The sequence below is a fragment of the Mobula birostris genome, chromosome 8, assembly GCF_030028105.1.
Source record: "Mobula birostris isolate sMobBir1 chromosome 8, sMobBir1.hap1, whole genome shotgun sequence".
In the NCBI taxonomy this organism is placed as follows: Eukaryota; Metazoa; Chordata; class Chondrichthyes; order Myliobatiformes; family Myliobatidae; genus Mobula; species Mobula birostris.
This window is the reverse complement of record NC_092377.1, coordinates 135219190-135241119: the sequence shown is the minus strand read 5'-3', so window position 1 is coordinate 135241119 and position 21930 is coordinate 135219190. Positions and strand designations below refer to the sequence as shown.

The 21930-nt window shown below is 44.0% G+C and overlaps 1 protein-coding gene across 1 annotated transcript in view; it reads left to right on the top strand.

The window, feature by feature from the left end:
* LOC140201737 (actin filament-associated protein 1-like 2) overlaps positions 1-21163 on the top strand; it is a 157282-nt gene extending 136119 nt beyond the window's left edge. Inside the window, exons 16-17 of the mRNA XM_072266339.1 lie at positions 18119-18229; positions 19987-21163. Of these exons, the coding sequence (XP_072122440.1) occupies positions 18119-18229; positions 19987-20013 (138 nt within the window). The 3' untranslated portion in view covers positions 20014-21163. The remainder of the gene's footprint in view (positions 1-18118; positions 18230-19986) is intronic.
* Positions 21164-21930: the final 767 nt, after the last annotated feature.

The following is a 21930-nucleotide window of genomic DNA, read 5'->3' as shown; positions in this document are numbered from 1 at the left end:
GCCTCAGTGCCACTTCCCTGAGCTGACCCCCTCCGTTCCTTGATATTCACCTCCATGCAATCTTAAATATGCTCGGTGCTGAACCTACTCATCTCATTGTGGTGGACAATTCCAAAGATTCACCGTGCTGCTGGTGAAGAAACGTTTTCCTCGTCTCAAAGCCAAATCACGAGTCCCTTATTTTCTGACTGTAGGTCATGGGAAATATCAGTTCCGTGTGTACCCTAGGCAGTCCTTTAAGAATTTTATTTGCTTCAGCAAGGACACCTCTCGGTCTTGTCAATTCAAGGTAGTCCAGGCTTGGTCTGCTTAATCTTTCATCACCTTCTGTGCCAGGAACCAATCAGCTGAATTATTGCTGCACTCTCTTTATTGCAAATATTTTATTTTGTGGGTAGAGATCGCACGTTCGGAGACAATATTCCAAGTGTGGTTTCAACAAGATTCTACATAATTGATATAAGATTCAAGCCCTCTTGCTATATAGGCTGATATGTCACTTGCCCTAATAGCTGGTGTACATATAGGAACAGCCAGGTCTCCCTGAACACTAACAAGTTTCAGTCTCTTACAACTTTTATCCCTTTTCAGGTGGATGACCTCATGCTTTTCCGTTCTACATTTTCATCTGCCAGGTTCTCGTCATCCCTTCAGTCTGTCTACACCCCTTCCAGAAGCCTCACACCCCACATTGTAACCGGCTTGGTGTCATCAGCAAAGCAGATATGCTGCACCAGATCAGTTCATCCTGATCACTGCCGCAGACCGTGTAGAGCTGGGAGGCTCAGCACTGACCCCCGTGGCCCAATCTGAACATGGTCTGTCTATTGCTGCCCCCTTTTCCCTTCCCCACTCCATGCCAGTGCATTGCTCTCAATACCACGTGCTAGAACTTTGTTTAATATCTCCGGTATGGCTCTCTTTATCAAAGATCATCTATATAACCATATAACAATTACAGCATGGAAACAGACCATCTCGACCCTTCTAGTCCGTGCCGAACTCTTACTCTCACCTAGTCCCACCGACCTGCACTCAGCCCATAACCCTCCGTTCCTTTCCTGTCCATATAGCTGTTCAATTTAACTTTAAACGACAACATCAAACCTGCCTCAACCACTTCTGCTGGAAGCTTGTTCCACACAGCTACCACTCTCTGAGTAAAGAAGTTCCCCCTCATGTTACCCCTAAACTTTTGTCCTTTAAATCTCAACTCATGTCCTCTTGTTTGAATCTTCCCCACTCTCAATGGAAAAAGCCTATCCACATCAACTCTATCAATCCCCCTCATAATTTTAAATTCCTCTATCAAGTCCCCCCTCAACCTTCCACGTTCCAAAGAATAAAGACCCAACTTGTTCAACCTTTCTCTGTAACTTAGGTGATGAAACCCAGGTAACATTCTAGTAAATCTTCTCTGTACTCTCTCTATTTTGTTGACATCTTTCCCATAATTCAGTGACCAAAACTGTACACTATCTGATCGTGTAATGGGTAAAACCATTAGGCTCTTGAATAGAGGGGGATGATAACTTCGCTCAGCTTCACTCGTCCCAACACCGAACAGTTCCCACAACCTGCCGCATCACTTTCAAGGGCTCCTCATCTCATATTCTCCATATTTATTGTTTATTCGTGATATGATGATTATTATTTAGTTCCTTTGTATTACTGTGAATGCCCACAAGAAAATGAATCCCAGGGTTGTATATGGAGACATATATGTATGTTGATAATAGATTTACTTTGAACTTTGAATGCACTGCGAAGGGTGACCAAAGCTGGGATCTTAATATCCAGGAAAATTCAGGCAACAAGGAAAAGAGATGGGAAGGTGTTGATAGTCAAGGAGGAAATCTGCGCAATATTGGGAGAGCTAAAGACTCGGAAAATTGGGAGATGGAGCGACATTGTTTGGAGCTGAAAAACTTCAAGGAGCAGGAAACATTGATGGGAGCTGACTACAGGCCTTTAATTTAGGAATCCATTGTTTATTAAATTTTCATTTATGGTAACATTCTGATGCTCATGGATATGTGCCACATGAAAAGATCATGAGGAAGAGCTGGCTGAGGCAAATGTCTTTTATTCTGAGCTTCATTGTCTGGGATGCTGATTACGGTCACAGATAGCTTAGCCCAGCTGCTTACAACCGCTTTTGGAGTGTTGGACCAAACGACAAGACCTTGTCTTGGCTCCTGTCAGGGACCATTTATCAGACCATCTGTGGCTCGAAACGTTAGCTCTGATTCTGTCCCCACAGATGATGTCCAACATATTGAGTGTTTTCCGTCATTTCTGTTTTCAGATTTCCAGCATCTGCAGTGCTTTTTCAATATCTGGTCATCCTAGATTGGATAGCGTGCAGTTAGAATAGATTAGCTAGTAATACGTCATTGTGCAGGGCACTTTGGCGAATTGTATTCAGAGAGAGGTTGTCTTGAGGTCAGAGTGCTGTTACTGAGGTCAAAGTGCAGGTCGTGATGAATGTGGGGTTTCAGTGGCTAGAGTGAGAAGTAATAGGGTAACTTTCTTTCTATTCCTCACTGTCTTAGTCAAAAGGAGAAGTTATATGGTGAGGGCGTTTAATACAGTGGAACCCTCCTCCTGCTGGATGTCCATGCCACAGTGGTGCCTTCCTGGGCAAATCCATTTGGTTCATAAATGTTCAAATGTCATTTAAACATTTTTATTGTATCCACCTCTACCACTTCCTCTGGCAGCTCGTTCCACATTCTCACCAACCTCTGTGTGAAAAACCTGCCTCTCAGGTCTCCTTTAAACGTTTCCCTACTCATCTTAAACCAACTCTCTCTAGGTTTAGTCTTTACTCCCCAGCGTAGGGAAGTCTGTGATCAGCCACCCACCTTTTCATGATTTTATAAATATTTATAATGTCAGCCTCCCTCACTTCAGGTTAAACAGTCCCATCCTATCCAGTATCTCCTTACAATTCAAGCCCTCCAATCCTGGTAATGTCCTTCTGAATCTTTCTTGCTGTCTATCTAGCTTAAGCCCAATTTATACTTCTTCGTCATGTCTGTACACTGATGCGAAATAAATGGTTGGAGACGATGAACCAAATTATCAAATCTACCTGCTGACACCTGAAAATATTTGAAATGCATTTCCTCGTCCATGTCTCTCACGAAGAAACCCCACCGCCAACTAGCGTTTTGGCGGTGAATTGCAGAGTGATGCAGACACAACAATGCATGCTCGCTATGGCGTAGGGCTACGTAAAAGTATAAATCAGGCCTACGGCATAGCCCGTACACACAAGTATAAATCAGCCTTCAATTACATCCTTCCTTTAGCAGGGGACCAGAGTGCACACAATACTGCAGGTGCAGTCTCACCAAGGTCTCGTATAACTGTAACATGATGTCCCGATTCTTGTTGGAAGTTTTGGGTCAAGACCCCTCTTCAGGACTGGGGAGGAAAGGAGTAGAAGCCAGAATAAGAGCTTCTGGCCCAAAAGACATAGGAGCAGAATTTGGCCCATCGAGTCTGCTTGCCATTCCATCTTTGCTGATACATTATCCCTCTCAACCCCATTCTCCTGCCTCCTCTCCAGAACCCTTTGACATTCTGACTAATCAAGAACCTATCAACATCCACTTTTAATATACACAGTGACTTGGCCTCCACTACTGTCCATGGCAATGAATTATACAGATTCACCACCCTCTGGTTACAGAAATTCCTCCTCATTTCTGTTCTAAAGGGATGACACCCAGTCTCCGGCTGTGCCCTCTGGCTCTAGACTCACCCACCACAGGAAGCATCCTCTCCACATCCACTCTATCTAGGTCCTTCAATATATGATAGGCTTCAGTGAGATTACCCCCTCATTATTCTAAACTACAGCAAGTACAAGCCATCAAACACTCCTCATATGTTAACCCTTTTACTCCCAAGTCCCTTTGCACATCTGAATTTTGAATTTTCTCCCCATTTAGAAAATAGTCTACACCTTTATTCCTTCTGCCAAAGTTCATGACCATACACTTCCCTCTAAGTGTAGCTGTACACTTACAGGTGAACACTTAAGTGTAAATGTACGCTACATGCTATCTGCCAATTCTTTGCCCATTCTCCCAATTTATCTAAGACCTCCTCCATACTCTGCTTCTTCAACCTTCACCTCTCTTCGTATCGTCTACAAACTTGGCTACAAGGCCATCAATTCCTTTATCCAAAATCATTGACATATAATGTAAAAAAAAAGCAGTCCCAATACTGATTCTTCTTCTTCTTCCCCTCTCCCCACCTTCTAGCTCTGACTCCTCATCTTTTCTTCTCCAGTCCTGCTGAAGGGTCTTGGACCTAAACGTCGACTGTACTCTTTTCCATAGATGCTGCCTGGCCTGCTGAGTTCCTGTGGCATTTTGTGTGTGGTGCTTGGATTTCCAGCATCTGCACATTTTCTCTTGTCTATCATATTATGATTACTGTGTCCTAAAGGTTCCTTTCCCTTAAGCTCCCTAATCAAAACTGATTCATTACACAACACCCAATCCAGAATATGACCCCAAGTGGGCTCAACCACATGCTGCTCTGAAAGACCATCTCACAGGCATTCTGCAAATTCTCTCTCTTGGGATCCAGCTTCAACCTGATTTTCCCAATCCCCCATGACCATCATAACATTGCCATTTTACATGCCTTTTCTATCTCCCGTTGTATTTTATATCCCACATCCTGGCTACTGTTAGTATTTAACACCCAGCAGGATCTTTTTACCCTTGCAGTTTCTTTACTCTACCTATAAGGATTCTAAACCTACCAATTCTCTTTCCAAGGATTGGATTTCATCTTTTACCAACAGAGCCACCGCACCCCATTTGCCTACCTACCTGTCATTTTGATACAATGGATGTTAAGCTCCCAACTGTGGTCTTTCAGCCACTACATCATACCCGTCAATCTCTAACTGCGCTACAAAATTACAAAATCACCTCCCTTATTCTGTATACTGCGTGCGTTCAAACATAACACCTTCAATCTGGTATCCATCACCCTTTTCGATTTTGCCTCTGCTACACTTCAGTTCATCCCTTCCTTTCTGGCTGAGATGAAACATCAGCTGTTTACTCCTCTCCATAGATGCTGCTGGTCTTGCTGAGTTCCTCCAGCATTTTATCTTATTCACCTAGAGAAGTAGCTTGAGAAGATGCTCTTCCAGCCTGCACCATATAAACGTACCCATGTGATCACACTAACCCGTGGGAGGAAACTGGAGACACCTGGTCGAAACCTGCACTGTCACTGAGAGAACAGACAAACTCCTTACTGATTGATGAAGGGAAACGTGCTGTATGCCTTTTCCACCACCCTGTCTACCTGTGTCGTCGCTTTCAGGGAACTATGTACTTGTACCCTTTGCAGCACTGTTATTCACTGCCCATTTCCTGTTTTGGTTTGTTCTCCCAAAGCACATCACTGTGCGTTTGACTGAGTTAAATTCCATCTGTCATTCCTTTACCTTTTCCCAGTTGATTGTCGTTGTAGTTTAGACAGACTTTCTCATTGTCTACTGCATTGCAAACTAACAGAACTTGCCACCTACCCTACATTCATTTCACAGACAGCAGGGGACCCAGCGCTGACCCCTGTGGTTACAGGCTTCAAACAGATGGATCACTAAAATCATTGGCAAACAGCATCAAGGTAAACTGAAAGGTGTACTACAGGGGTATAAAAGACAAAGCAACGACCAGGAAAAGAGTAGGGTCCATTATCGACAATTTATGTGTGGACCCAGAAGCTTCTGGTGAGGACGAAAGGAATTACAACCCCCGCCCATCGGCATTCACCAAGGAAATAGACGAGAGGTAGGGGATTCAGTGAAGGGGAAGGTGAAAATCTAGTGCAGGCCTCCATGAATTAAAAGGAGTTAAGTCGATGCTACAGTGTTTATAAACATGGATAAATCCGCAGGCTGGATGGGATAGAACATTCAAGTGTACATACGGGAATAGCCCCTTTGCCCACGATATCTACACTGAAGACAATGCCAAATTAAACTAAGTCCCTACTGCTTGCATGTGATCTATCTCCCTCTATTGCATCTGTTTCCACCACTCCCCCCAGCAGCCCGTTCCAGGCACCCATCACTCCCTGCTTGAGAAAAGATCATGCTTTGCACATCTCCTTTAAATATTCTGCCTCTCACCTTAAACGCATGTCCTCTTGTAGTTGAGATTTATATCCTGGGATAAAGATTCTGACTGGCTGACCTACCTCTCATAATTTTATGAACATCTATCAGGTCTCCCCGCAGCCGCCAATATTCCAGAGAGCACAAGCTTGGTTTGACTAGTCTCTTCTTGTAATACGTGCCCTCTAATCCATGTAGTATCCTGGTGAACCTTTTCTGTACCCTCTCCACAGCCTCCATATCCTTCCTCTAATGGGGCAACCAAAAGTGCACACAATACTCCAAGAGCAGCCCGACCAAAGTTTTATATAGTTACAACTGGGTTCCTTACTGTTTTGCTCAGTGCCCCTGCTAAAGAAGGCATATATGTCATTTGCCTTCTTTACCACCCTATCCACTTCCATGGCCACTTTGAAGGAGATACAGACTTGGGTCTGAAAATCCATTAACTAGCTCTGTTAAGGGTCTTGCCATAATCTATGATCTTTCCCTTACATCTGAACTTTAAAAGTGCCACAGCTCACAGTTGCTATTCCATCCTTTCTGCAGCAGGGTGAGCAGAAATACAGGCAATACTCCATCGACATCTGACTAAGGTTTAGTGAAATTGAATCCTAACCTCTCTGACATCTGTGTTCATTTTCCAACAAATGAAACTCAGTATCCCGGATGGTTTCCCAACCACATTATCTAATTGTCACCTTCAAGGATGTTTGAACTTGTAATCCGAGGTTGTACTGGAACAAACTGTGCCAGAAAGAGTGGTGGAAGCTGGGTCACTCAAAGCTTTTAAAATATGCCTAAATAAGTACTTTAACTACCTAAGCATGGGTCAAGTGCTGGGAAAAGAGTTTAATACAGAAGGGTGCTAGTAGTCAGTGTGGAAGAGATGGGAAGTGAAGTTGTTCAATCTAAAGCCAAGATAGTAAATCTTAATGAAGGAAACTGAAAATATTAGGAGTCAGCTGATAAGATAATGCAAGGAACTTAGTGGAAAAGTGATGGTGGATAGGCGAAAGCCAACATTTAAGAAATAAGTGGAGGAAATACAATTGTCATCCACTCATTTTTGGTACAAAAACACAAAGGAAAGATTGAACAAGCTGGGGCTTTTGTCTTTGGAGTGAAGGAGGATGGGAGAGGTGACTTGACAAGAGGTGTACAAGATGATAAGAGGCATTGATGGAGAGCATAGCCAGGGCCTTTTTCTTGGGGTGGAAACGGCTAATACAAGAGAGTTAAGTTCTGTAACTTTGAAACATTAAACTACCTTAAAGGAAGACAAGAGAGTCCAACATGCAGGTGTAATGTTGACATTACTTTTAGCGAGGCACACATGTATCACTTTGTAGTGTCATGACAAATGCAATTAACACATCAGAATCAGAATCAGGCTTATTATCACCGGCATGTGTTGTGAAATTTGTTAACTTAGCATCAGCAGTTCAATGCAATACATAATACAGAAGAAGAAAAATAATAATAACTAGACAACCAGGTGACCTGTTGGGGCACCTTTTGAGAGAAAGGTAGTGCAGTGTGATGTGATGTGCTTTGGAAATTAAAGAAGAAGAACTCAGTGTATTAAAGAAGAAAGGCGCGTAGAAAGACAAATATTGCTCCTCCTTGTTTAACGAAGGACACTTTTTATGACCACATCTCTCGCAATAGTTACTCTGTGCCGCATATTCTCCAGTTGATCTTTCCTTTTCGCCTCTGTCTCTTCCTCTCTCCTCCTTCTCTGCCTGTTTTTGTCATTCTGGAGACGCGCAGCCCTTTCATCCTTCATCTCCTCACCTCTTCTACCATTTGATTTTTCCCTCTGATCCTGGAGTCGTGCGGCCCTGGCCTGATCGGATTCTTGTTCCCTCCCTCTCCTTGCCGCTTCCCAACGACGTTTGGCGTCATCTCTTGACCATAATGTCCCCCTTCTCTTTCCACGCGACATAATTAGGCTATCCATATATTTTTACCCTAATGTTTTATAGAAGATAGGAAGCAGTAACACCAATGCCTCCAAGCTGCTGTTGTTTCTTGATGATGTGGTTGGTGCTCTCCTAAATGGACGTGATAGCCCTGCCCTTTTGCTGCGGTTGGTGTGGCTGCTGTGAGCATCGTGATGTGCGGCTGAGGCTGGCCGTGAGCATGCATTGGGCTGTGGCATTCCAATTTCCATGATGGCCGATCAGGTCTCGGATGAAAGGCAGCTTGTTAATTTTTGGCAAATGAGCAATTTTATATGAATATATAACCCTGAACTTTGCCTGCAATCTGTAAGTTAGCGCATCTTAATTCTATTTAGCCGAAAAAAGTGCCGCTGTAATGCAGCATTTGCGCTAATTGAAGGTCACAAACAAACAGACAGACAGAGCATGAGAGTTTTAGTAGTATATAGATAAATAAATCAATTGCATATATTGAATAGATTAAAAATCATGCAAAAAAACAGAAATAATATATATTTTAAAAGTGAGGTAGTGTTCAAGGGTTCAATGTCCATTTAGGAATTGCATGGTAGAGCGGAAGAACCCGTATAACTTGTAATTAAATATTTAAAGGAACAAGAATGCTTAATCAGACAATGTATATATTAAATAGTCATAGTCATAGTCATACTTTATTGATCCCGGGGGAAACTGGTTTTCGTTACAGTTGCACCATAAATAATAAATAGTAATAGAACCATAAATAGTTAAATAGTAATATGTAAATTATGCCAGTAAATTATGAAATAAGTCCAGGACCAGCCTATTGGCTCAGGGTGTCTGGCCCTCCAAGGGAGGAGTTGTAAAGTTTGATGGCCACAGGCAGGAATGACTTCCTATGACGCTCTGTGTTGCATCTCGGTGGAATGAGTCTCTGGCTGAATGTACTCCTGTGCCCACACAACACTCTTCCCTGATTTGCTATATACTCCAACTCAATAGAGAATGCATCTCAACCATATACACAACTACTACATACAGATATCCACAGCATAGTAAAATTTAAATTGTCCCATTCAGGCCTAAAGATTTAATCACTGTGGAGGATTTCCTACTCTTGTGGGATAACGTCTTTTCCTGACAAGGGGGGATCACTCTGCTCGGCCGGTGAGACTTGTGGCTGTGAAAACAATCTCAGGGTCTGGGGCCTCCTCCATGGTGGTGGCAGGAGTTTGCAGGAAGCCGCATTTCTTCTTCTTCCTTTTTCTTCCTCTAGCATCTTGTTCATGGGAAGGTACATTTAGTTCACTGGCGTATTCTGTTATTAATCCTTTACGATCTGATCTCTCCTCTCAGTCTTCCTATCCACATCATTATCTGATGAATCCTCTGTTTTTATATCTCCACTGACTCCTTTTCTTTTGGCCTTCCATTCATCCGGCTGGGCTTTGGTCTTTGCATCTACTTTTATCAGTAGCTTTTAGTCTCCAACTTGAAGTTCATGCAATAACCTTAATGCACACAGAGTAGATTCTGGTTCCTTAGACCCAAAATCTGAATGCTTGCAACTTTCCTGAAGCTCCTCGAACTCTCTTCCAGCTTAAAGCCAAGCCACATTTCGCAAGTAACTGCCTGATTAACATATCAGAAGCACTCTCCGATATGTTGCCTACAAAAAGCTGTTGACCCGGATCTGGGCCGTACCCTCCAAATATCCGGACCTGCCTCTCGAATTTTTTTGCACTACCTTACTTTCCATTTTCTGTTTTCTACTTATGATTTATAATTTAAATTTTTAATATTTACTATCGATTTGTACTCCAGGGAGCGGGAAGCGCAGAATTAAATATCGCTGTGATGATTGTATGTTCTAGTATCAATTGTTTGGCAGCAATAAAGTATAAAGTATAGTTGGACCACTGCTTTCATCACATTCATACTTGCTCTGTGCATTATGGTTCTTTTTTGGTCCAGTATTCTTTCTAACCAGAGTCACAAAGGTTGGTATCAGCACCTGTTTGTCGCCTGTTGGGGAACAGTTCATGGTGTTGGGTATGGAAACAGTTGTGGCATCATCCACTACCTTTCTTAATTTGCTTTCGTATGGCTTCTTTACAGGGGATGTGGCATGCAAATGGTGGATGGATCGCCAATCAAGCAGGAGTTGTCTCAGCTACTCACATCCCCACAATGCTGCTCCTACTGATTTTACCACATAACAAACCCAATGTGGCTTTTCACTGTCATAGCTGTCATTCCCATAGGAGTTATCTCTTCTCCAGTACAAGTTCTTAGTTTGTATATCTGTAGGCTTCAGTTTAGTATGTTTAAAATGCCATTCAAATGTATTTCGTGGAATGACTGAAATGGCCGAGCCAGTGTCCAGTTCCGTTGTAACTCATTTGCCATTCACTTCTGATGTACGCCAAAATGCTTGTCTGTTAAGTTTCGTAGCGTAAATCTCAAGGGCCCTTCAGCCCATCTGATCCATGCCGAGCCATTAATTTGCACCTGCACACGGACCACAACCCTTTTGGTTCCTCCGCCCAAGTACCTATCCAAATTTCTCTTAAATGATGAAATCAAACCTGCAACACTTGTGCTGCAGCTCGTTCCAGACTCTCAGCACCCTCTGGGTGAAGGAGTTCCCCCTCATGTTGCCCTTAAACATTTCACCTTTCACCTCACCTCGGCCCATGACCTCTAACTGTAGTCTCACCCAACCTCAGTGCAAAAAAAACCCTGTTTGCATTTACCCTATCTATACTCCTCATAATTTTGTATATCTCTATAAATCTCCTCTCAATCTTCTACACTCTAGGGAATAAAGTCCAAATCTATTCAACCTTTCCTTATAACTCAGGTCTTCAAGTCCCGGCAACATCCTTGTAAATTTTCTCTGCACTCTTTCAATTTTATTCGTATCTTTCCTGTAGCTGGGTGACTAAAACTTCACACGATACTCCAAATTAGGCCTCACAATGTCTTATACAATTTAAGAACATAAGAAATAGGAGCAGGAGTCGGCCATCTGGCCCGTCGAACCTGTTCCGCCATTCAATAAGATCATGGCTGATCTCATCTCCACCTACCTGCCTTTTCCTCATAACCCTTAATTCCTCTACCTTCATCAACTTTCCTGGTAACTTCCTTGAAAAACTGTACAAGATTGGTTAGACATGACTTACCACGCACAAAGCCAGGCTGACTATCCTTAATCAGTCCCTGTCTATCCAAATACTTGTATGTCTAGTCCATTAGAGCACCTTCCAATAACTTTCCCACTACTGATGTCAGGCTCATTGGCCTATAATTTCCTGGCTTATTATTAGAGCCTTTCTTAAATAATGGAAGAACATAAACTATCCTCCAATATTCCAGCACCTCACCTGTGGATAAGGATGATTATGATCCCTGCCAGGGCCCCTGCAATGTCTGAGGGAGCACCTTGTCTGGCCCGATTTATCCACCCTAATTTGCCTCAGGATAGCACACACCTCCTCCTCTGTAACCTGTACGGGGTCCGTTCCATTGCACTGCAGTGCGTCCCATCTATGGGCTCTGTGTCTGTCTCCCAAGTAACTACAGGTGCGAAAGAATCCACTTAAGATCTCCTGCATCCCTTTGGCTCCACACATAGATTACCACTCTGATCTTCCCGGAGACCAATTTTGTCCCTTGCTATCCTTCAGGTTTCCCCCTCCATCCGAAGGTAGAGCATTCCTATGAAACAGTTCGTAAGCCAAAATGTCGTAAAGCGAAGAAGCAATTACCATTTATTTACATGGGAAAATTTTGTGAGCATTCGCAGACCCAAAAATAACCTACCAAATCATGCCAAATAACACATAAAACCTAAAATATTAGTAACATATAGTAAAAGCAGTAATGATATGATAAATACACTGCCTATATAAAGTAGAAATACTTTTCCACAATCATTACTGAACTGTTCTCCGTAGCGAAAATCTCATGCAAGCGCCGTCAGCAGAAAATCTCACGCAAGCGCTGTTGGCAAGAACACCCTCTCCAATAACCTTTAAGCTATGAAGCTGCCAAATCATACCAAATAACACATAAAAATACACAGCCGATATAAGGTAGAAATAATGTATGTACAGTGTAGTATCACTTACCGGAATCGGGAAGATAGCTTGCCGAGCACACTGATGATGGTGTGTGTTAGGCTGAGTCGGAGGTTGGGTGGTGCAGTGGCCCCCACCCTCCGGGCCGTCGACCCAATACATTGCCGCGAAGCACACAGGGGTCCAGCGGTAGCCGGGAGGTACACAGCACATCTTTAAGAAAAAAGCCGAAATAAACAAGATAATTAATTAGGTGCTGCCTGACACATAATTGTAGGCCCAGATCAGTGCCGATTTCCAATTGCGTCGTCTCTGATCTGGGCCGACAATTACGTGTCAGCGGCACCTAATTAATTAGCATGTTTGTTTCAGCTTTTTTCTTAAAGATGTGCTGTGTGCGTCCCAGCTACCGTTGCATTTTCCGCGAATCGGTATCTGTCCGTGGCCTGGGGGTTGGGGTGGTGGGACACTGGGGTGTCATCTCGTCGTCTCTTTTCATTAGAGCAGGCAGCTCATCTTCTCCTATGACTGCCCGCCTTGATGTCGAAGGTCGAGGTTCGTCGTCTGCTGTGGCTGATGTGGAAGGCTTGCTTGACTGCTGAGCCTCGCGCATTTTTCTGTCATACAGTTCTTTGTAAGCACTCAAACCATCTTGCAAATATCTCCTAAACCGACGTACCCTTTCAAAATTAAAGTCGTACTTTATCATTACTCATTCGGTTTCGATTGTTATCCTTTTTTCTTCCAATTGCATCAGCTCTTCATCTGTCAGTTCTTGGCGATGGGATGCCAAAACCTCTTCAACATCATGTTCGTCAGCTTCCACAAGCCAAACTCACTTTGTCCTTACTTCGTTCACCACAATCAAAACGCTTAATTATGTCTAGTTTTACCGTAAGTGTAACACCCTTACGAGCTCTTTCAGGCTTTTCTGATACCATTGAACTCATCTTGCAAACGGCTGCTCACAGGCACGTGTTAAAGCAACGCAGTTCCGAATCTGGGGGAGAGCGGCTGCTCGGGGCGCGCTCTGCCTTTTATCGCGCGCTGAATTTTTTTTCGTAACAGTGAAAACACCTTCTGAAAGCGAAACCAGGGTACTAATGTAGGTCTTTCGTAACAGTGAGGTTTCGTAAAGCAAACGTTCAAAAAGCAGGGTACACCTGGTATCTGAAGAAGCCCTTAGGATTTTTCTTCGCCTTGTCTGCTATGTCATGTCTTCTTTCAGCCCTCTTGTATTTTCTCATACTCCTCAAGTACCTCATTTGTTCCTATCTGCTTTGCACCTCCTTTTTTGTAACCAGGGACTCAATATCTCTCAAAAACTAAGGTTCCCTCAACCTGTTTTCCTTGCCTTTTATTCTGACAGGAACATACAAACTCTGTACTCTCAAAATTTCACTTTTGAAGGCCTCCCACTTACCAAGTACACCTTTGCCAGAAAACAACCTGACCCAATCCACACTTGTTAGATCCTTAATGATGCCATCAAAATTGGCCTTTCTCCAATTTAGAATCTCAACCTGAGGACCAGAGCTATCTTTTTCCATAATTACCTTGAAATTATTGGCATTATGTCAATAAATACAAAGTATTCCCCTACACAAAGTTCTGTCACTTGTCCTGTCTCAATCCCTAATAGAAGATTTTGTATCGCACTCTCTCTAGTTTGGAGTTCTCTGAACTGATTAAAGATACCTTCCTGAACACACTTGACAAACTCTTTCCCATCCAGCCCTTTTACAGTATGGGAGTCCCAGTCAGTATGTGGTAATTAAAATCACCTACTATCACAACCTTATGTTTCTTGCAACAGTCTGCGATCTCTCTACAAACTTGATCCTCTAAATCCCGTGGACTGTTGGGTAGTCTATTATATAATCTCGTTAACATGGTCATACCTTTCTTATGCCTCAGTTCTACACATAAAGGCTCACTCGATGAGCTCTCCAGTCTGTCTTGACTGAGCCATGACATTTTCCCTGACTAGTAATTGCACCCCTCCCGTTTTATCACGTTTTAAACAACGGAACCCTGGAACATTGAGCTGCCAGTCCTGCCCGTCCTGCAATTGTCTCACTAATGGCTACAATGTCATTTAGATCCATGCCCTGAGCTCATCCGCCTTTCTTACAATACCACTTGCAGTAAAACACCTATTATGTATATTCATCCCTCCATGCTACATTTTTTGATTCCTGACTTCGTATGTAGGTTTAACAACATCTTTCAGCACAACCACGCCACTATCTGTTCTGGCACTCTGGTTCCCATCCCCCTGCAATTCCAGTTTAAACCCAACTACCTCCCCCCCACCCATCCACCATCTCCCACTCCCATGCAGCACGAGCAAACCTTCCCGCTAGGATATTAGTCCCCCTCCAGTTCAGGGGCAAATGGTCCCATCTGTACAGGTCCCATCTTCCTTGGAAGAGAGCCCAGTGATCCAAAAATCTGATGCCCCCCCCTTCCTGCACCAGCTCCTTAGCCATGTGTTAAACTGTTATGATCTTCCTATTTCTGGCCTCACTAGCATGTGGCATGGGTAGCAATTTTGAGATCACAACCCTAGAGGTCCTGGCCTTTTAACTCAGCACCTAACTCCATGAACTCACTTTGAAGAACCTCATTAACTTTCCTTCCCATATCATCAGTACCAACATGGACCATGACCTCTGGCTTCTCACCCTCCCACTTAAGAATGCTGTGGACTCGATCCGAGATGTCCCTGACCCTGGCACCCAGTAGGCAACAAACCATCCGCAAATCTCGTTCTCATCCACAGAACCTCTTTTCTGTTCCCCTAATCAATGAGTCCTCTGTGACTATAGCCCACCTCTTCTCCCAACTTCCCTTCTCAAGTCAAAGTTCAAAGTTCAAACATTTATTATCAAAGTAGTATAAATGATAGAACCTTGAGATTTGTCTCCTGACAGTCACAAACAAACCATAAAAGAACCCATTAAAAAAAAGACCGTCAAACACCCAACATGCAGAGAAAAAAAAACAAATCATGCAAACAATGAATGCAAGCAAGTAGCATTCTGAACTGAAGTCCACAAAACCCTTAGTTCTGTGCAGAGCAGACAGCTGAACCAGCCCGTCCCTCACCTCGGGCCCTGACACCTGACCTTTTCATTCTGGTCCGGCGCCTATATTGCTGTCTAAACATCGGGCTTAGTCACTTTGATTCGCTCTGGGGACCGGACCACACCGCCTTGGTTCAGCCTAAACCTGACATTTCCGATTCAGCCCGGCGCTTAAATCGATCAAATCTCAGATCTTCCTCACCCTTGACAATGAGCCCACTGCCTCACCTCACTTCGGTCCTGACACATTGAGTTGCCTCCAGGTCCAAAGGGAAGCTACAGACCATTGCTTATGATGATCATTTATCAGAAAAAAGAGTGATTAACAAAGGGTCCTAACGAAGGGTCTCGGCCTGAAACGTCGACTGCACCTCTTCCTAGAGATGCTGCCTGGCCTGCTGCGTTCACCAGCAACTTTTATGTGTGTTGATTAACAAAGTATTTAGTTGTTTTCTTTGTTTCATTGGCCACCAACCAGTCACTGAGATTCACCAGCACCACCTGGAGGTCAAAGAGTGCCAAAGACCTGCCTGCTGTTGCTGTCTTCTGCTAGGTCGTTCCCCAACCCCACTCCCCAACAGTATCCAAAGCTCTCCTGTTGTTGAGGGGAATGGCCACAGGGATACCCTGCACTGACTGCCTATCCCCTTTCCCTATCCTGACGGTCACCCAGTTACCTGTGTCCTGTAACTGGGGTGTAACTACCTCCCTGTATGTCCTGTCCATCAACCCCTCAGCCTTCTGAATGATCCAGAATTCATCCAATTCCAGCTCCGCCTCCATAACACTATCTGTTAGAAGCTGCAGGTGGATGCATTTCCTGCAGGTGCAGTCTGCAGGGACGCTGGAGGTCTCTCTGCCTTCCCTCAGCCCGCAAGAGGAGCATTCCACTATCCTGCCTGGTATCCCCACTGTGCAATAAGAAAGAAAGGATAAATAAATAATGAAAAAAATCTAACTATGGCTTGCGCCTGTCCTGGATGAGCCGGAGCCTCAACTCCCCACTCACACAGTGGCCACTCCGCTTAAATCTGACTTTATTTTATTGGTCCTTACCAAGTGCCTAATTATGCGCAATCCATTGTCCTCAAGAACTGTGGCACACGAAATGCACTGACTGCCCCGTTTGCTTCTTTTGACTTCTCTCTCCCTCAGCGCAACTTGGTCCAACCTCGGGTCTGTGGCAGCAATATGTGCTGACTGCCCCTGCTCATTTCTTTTAAACTCTTTCTCCTTCTACAGAATCCAGTGTCTCCTCAGGACTGTGGTGCGCAAAATATACCCACTGTCCCCCTCCCCCGCTTGCTTCCTTTAAGTTTTCTCTCTGTCTATGCAATCTGGTCTTTCCTTGGGACTGTGGCATGCAAAACGTTCCAAATGTCCATGCTTGTTTTTAACTCTCTCCCTCTGCACAATGTGGTGTCTCCTTGGGACTGTGACAGGCAAAATGCAGAGGTTGCTAAGTTCTTGGTTAGTTGGGGTGTAAAGGTTATGGGGAGAAGGCAGGAAAATGGGGTTGAGGGAGTTAGTAAATCAGCCATGATGGAATGGTGGAACAGACTTGATGGGCCAAATGGCCTAATTCTGCTCATGTCTTATGGCCTTGTGGAAGTTGGATGTTGTTGGGTTGTTGACAACCCAGATAAAATATGAAGTGGTATTCTTTCCAGCTTCTGTCACTATTTCCACTCGATACTGCCTGTCCCACTAGGTTCCTCCAGCATCTTGTAATGTAACAGTTATTGTTCTGTGAACCCTTTTATTACCCGACCTTCAGTCCACCTAGTACTAGATAGTCAGTTATAAAGTAATATAGCATGGAAACAGCCCATTTGGCCCATGTCTACTAGGAAAACAGAGTATTATCTGAATCGTGGCCGATTAGGAAAAGGGGAGGTGCAACGAGACCAGAGTGTCATTATACACCAGTCATTGAAAGTGGGCATGCAGGTACAGCAGGCGGTGAAAAAGGCGAATGGTATGCTGGCATTTATAGCAAGAGGATTCGAGTACAGGAGCAGGGAGGTACTACTGCAGTTGTACAAGGCCTTGGTGAGACCACACCTGGAGTATTGTGTGCAGTTTTGGTCCCCTAATCTGAGGAAGGACATCCTTGCCATAGAGGGAGTACAAAGAAGGTTCACCAGATTGATTCCTGGGATGGCAGGACTTTCATATGATGAAAGACTGGATCGACTAGGCTTATACTCATTGGAATTCAGAAGATTGAGGGGGGATCTGATTGAAACGTATAAAATCCTAAAGGGATTGGACAGGCTAGATGCAGGAAGATTGTTCCCGATGTTGGGGAAGTCCAGAACGAGGGGTCACAGTTTGAGGATAAAGGGGAAGCCTTTTAGGACCGAGATGAGGAAAAACTTCTTCACACAGAGAGTGGTGAATCTGTGGAATTCTCTGCCACAGGAAACAGTTGAGGCCAGTTCATTGGCTATATTTAAGAGGGAGTTAGATATGGCCCTTGTGGCTAAAGGGATCAGGGGGTATGGAGAGAAGGCAGGTACAGGGTTCTGAGTTGGATGATTAGCCATGATCATACTGAATGGCGGTGCAGGCTCGAAGGGCCGAATGGCCTACTCCTGCACCTATTTTCTATGTTTCTATGTTTCTACCAAGATGCCCACCTCAGTACAGCCCACTTGACTGCATTTGTCCCATTTTCCTATAAATTCCTCCTATCTGTATTTTAAACATCATTATTTTTCCTTTAAGTTTTCTATGCCAGATTCAGAGTCACATTTGTTGGAATGTGATCATCTTACAAAATAATAGGTAACACGTGCGTCAATCTTTCTGGTTTAAGTTGGAGGAATTGATTCGTTCTGATTCAATTTTCAGGTCGCAATTGTGAGTCCAATCCTGAGACGCACAGCCTCAGCCAAAAGCAGTCTGAGGCGGACGCCGAGCGTCCTTGGCGTCGAGAAAGGCAAAGTGCTGCAGAAAACAAAGGTACGTCTTTGCGAGCTAATCAGTTTGGGGAGCTGCTGAAAAGTAACAGTACGAGATGCAGGGCAGGAGGAGGTGCCTTCTGTGGGGAGGGAAACAGTCAGCAAAAATCAATCAATGTTGGAAACAGAAAAGACTGGAAGCACTTGACAGGTCATGCAACAGACACGGAGAGCGGAACAAACTCAATTACTCCTCGTCAGTGCTTTTCCAGTTCCATTGAAGGACCTCTGATTCAAACATCGTTTCCTTTCTCCCACATGAATGTTTTCAGCATTTTCTGCTCATTGAGATTTTGTCAGTAAACGGAAAAGAATTGTAGCTTTTCTGAGATCATGACCCACATCACTTTCAGTTTCTGAAAGTTGATCTTTCAACTTTAACACTCTAACGTCCTTGCATTTTGCTCAGAAGGCCATGGGGTCGTCTCGGCCCGGAGGTTTAAGAGTATGATGAGGGCTGTCACTCCAGCACAGCAGCAAGTGTGCCTGACATATTGCAAGGACAATATTGCCAGACCACTGAATTTTCAGAGGGTTTGTCACGTAAAGTCTGCACTATCAGAGGGCAGCTTTGAGGGAACCCGCACTGTGGGAAGGCCATTAGCAGAGGGGGCATTGTTGGAGGTTACAGTCCGTCAGGGGGCTGACGTGGAGTGGTGCTGAAAGAACCACTGGGTCACTGGGGTAGTACTGGGAGAGAACTATCAGGGGTGCAACACCGAGAGTGCACAGGTTGTCAGGTTGGACAGATCTGGGTGGGACACTAGTCTGAGGCCTTTCCTGTCCCTTTAATAAAATACATCGACATATGATAGTGTGGGAGGTACCAGAGGGGTTTGCCCATTGTGAAAATGCAAAGGATTGGAGGGCATAGTTTAAGGTGAGTGAGGGAAAGATTGAGGTGAGAGGGAGAAACATGTCTTATGAAGATAGGTCGAGCAAGCTAGGGCTTTTCCCCGGCCCAAAGGAAGATGAGAGGTGATGACAGGGGTTAAAAGGTGATAAGAAACATAGATCGAGTGGACGGCAGTGCATTTTTCCCAGGGCACCAGTGGCTAATACAAGCGGACATACTTTTAAGATGATTGGAAGGAACTATAGAGGTTTTTTACGCAGAGAGTAGTGGGTGTGTGGAATGTACTGCCAAGGGTGGTGGTAGAGGCTGATACAGTAGTGACGTTTTAGAGGTTCTTAGATAGGCTCATGGATGAAAGAAAACTGGAGGGTTATGTTGGAGAGGAGTGTTAGATTGATCTTGGAGTAGGTTAAATGGCCAGCACATCGTGTTCTGAGCTCTAAAGTTTAAGGGAGATATGCAGGGCAACATTCTTTGTTACAGAGGATGGTAGACACCTAGAGCACGCTGCCAGGGGAGGTGGTGGAAACAGATATGACCAAAACGTTTATGAAACATTTAGACAGACATACAAACATGCAGGGAATGGAGGACAATGTGAAGGCAGATTGGATTTGTTAGACTGGCATCAACGTTGATTCAAACACTGTGGTCCTGTTCCTGTACTGTACTCTTGTATGTTCTATGATCATTCTTGCTGCTACCGTACATTATAAACAGTGGTGCCTTAACTGGTTTTCACAATTCAGAATGTACAAGAGTTAGTAACTGCTGAATACTTCAGATAATTCCCGTGGATTTAAGCTTATCCTATCTTTATTATCCAACTCACATTTCCTCTCGTTTGGGTAGATCAAGGGCATCCCGACTCCCCTCTCTGATGAGGCTGTTTTATTTTACAGGAATGGGAAATGAAGTCTTCAATTTAATCAGATGAAAGAGACATCTATTTCTTCACCAAAGGACAACCTCCATGTGAAGATGCCCTGCTTTCTAGGACTCAGCACTATAAATATTTGAATTATCTTGTGGAACAAGCGTAAAAAAGGATTCCTTCCTACCTTCCAGTTCTCAAAGGAGGGCAATTCCTGTACTGCACCTGGTTTTCTGTTAAAATCTGAGATCTGAGCCAAGCGTGCAGGAACTAAGATCTGACTAGATCGGTGGAACCTCGAAACCCCTTTTGTTACAAAACATCTGTTGTATTTTTAACTTGTTAATCTCATGTTGGCTAAAAGTGAGAGAGAATAGAGTGAATACTTGCTATATCAACTCTTTGAAATTCACACTCCTCCCTCCCCACCAGGTGCATTCCTCATCCCTCACCTCTTACTTTTCCACCTGAAAGCAAGAACACAAATGCATTCTCAGAACTCGCTAATTCTCTGGTCAATATGTTGTCTTTTTTGACGGACGTGAAGTGGGGCATAAATCATTTATTCTTTAGGAACGAGTTGCAAAATTACCTGCACAGAGTGAGGAGCCTTAATGAGGAAAGGTAATACCCCTTTCTACCTTGGACATCCTTTGCCAGCAGAAGTTATTGATCAATCCTAACTTTGTTTGGGATAACATAAGCAACAGAAGTTTCCCCAAAACAGGAAATTGGTCATCAAATCTGATAATAACTTGCCAGGTGAATAGGCAACATCTGCTGTTTGGCAATCCGAAATTCTCCTTTAAGTATCTGTCAAGCTGCTGGTTTTTGATTACAGCAGTAGTGATGTTTACAGTTAAATCTCTGGGTTTGGGATACAAACACATTCTTGACTATAACTGTAGTGAGGAATTGTCTGGACATGGGCAAGTTAGCTCAATTGCAGAGAAATTCCAAAAGAAATGCCTCCCTGCTTTGATGGCTACACAGAGTGAGGCATCGAAGATGGAGATAAATAACTTGTTTAAACTAGGAATCAAAAACTTTCTGAAGCACTTATTAATCACACTGGAGCAAAATAACACAGCATGCAAGTGTCACGCAGCATCACATCAAGTATCAGATTTTGAGCACCATATTTTATGGAATGTTATTTCTGTATTTCACTTGTTTATAAAATGTAAATGTTTTCTTTCTTAAAATGATTCGTGCCTATTGTTGAGTCTGGGAAATTTGCGTTTTTGCGGACAGTTTGATCCACAACACCAAGACGTGTGTTTGGTCTGTCTCTGTGGAGGGGCAGTATTTCAGGGAAGAATGGGTACAAGGGAGCTGCAGGGTTGGAGAGGCCTTCCAGAGGGATGTCACACTGTTGGGTGGTCAGTACTGAAGCAGTGCTGCACAGCTCAAGAAGCAGTACTGGGGTAGTGCTGCACTGTCAGAGGGGTTTACGATGGAAGCACTGCATTGCTTAGGGTCAGGGTACCGAAGGAACCGCTGCATTATCTGAGGGAGCACCTCACTGTTGCAGTCACGACTGAGGGACTACTATAGTGTCCAGGTGGGCAGTACTAGGCACTACATTGCTGGAAGAGCTGGAACGAGGGTATATTGTTGGTATTCAGGAATGAGGAAGCGTTGCATTGTTGGTGAGGCAGTAATGAGAGATCATTAAATTGTCAGAGGGTCATTGCTAAGGGACAAGAGCACTGAGAAGAGAAAAATATTGAAGGAAGATCATCTACCTATCGTCAAAGGGTGGTGTAATGCTGCAGTATGTAGCCTGCCGGGCACTGCCCACAGCTAAATGCTAAATATTTAAGCCAAGGTTGGATAGATTTTGGCATTGTAGGGGAATTAAGGGTTGTGGGGGAAAGACAGGTAGGTGGAGATGAGTCCATGGCCAGATCAGCCATGATCTTATTGAATGGTGGAGCAGCCTCGATGGGCCAGATGGCCTACTCCTGCT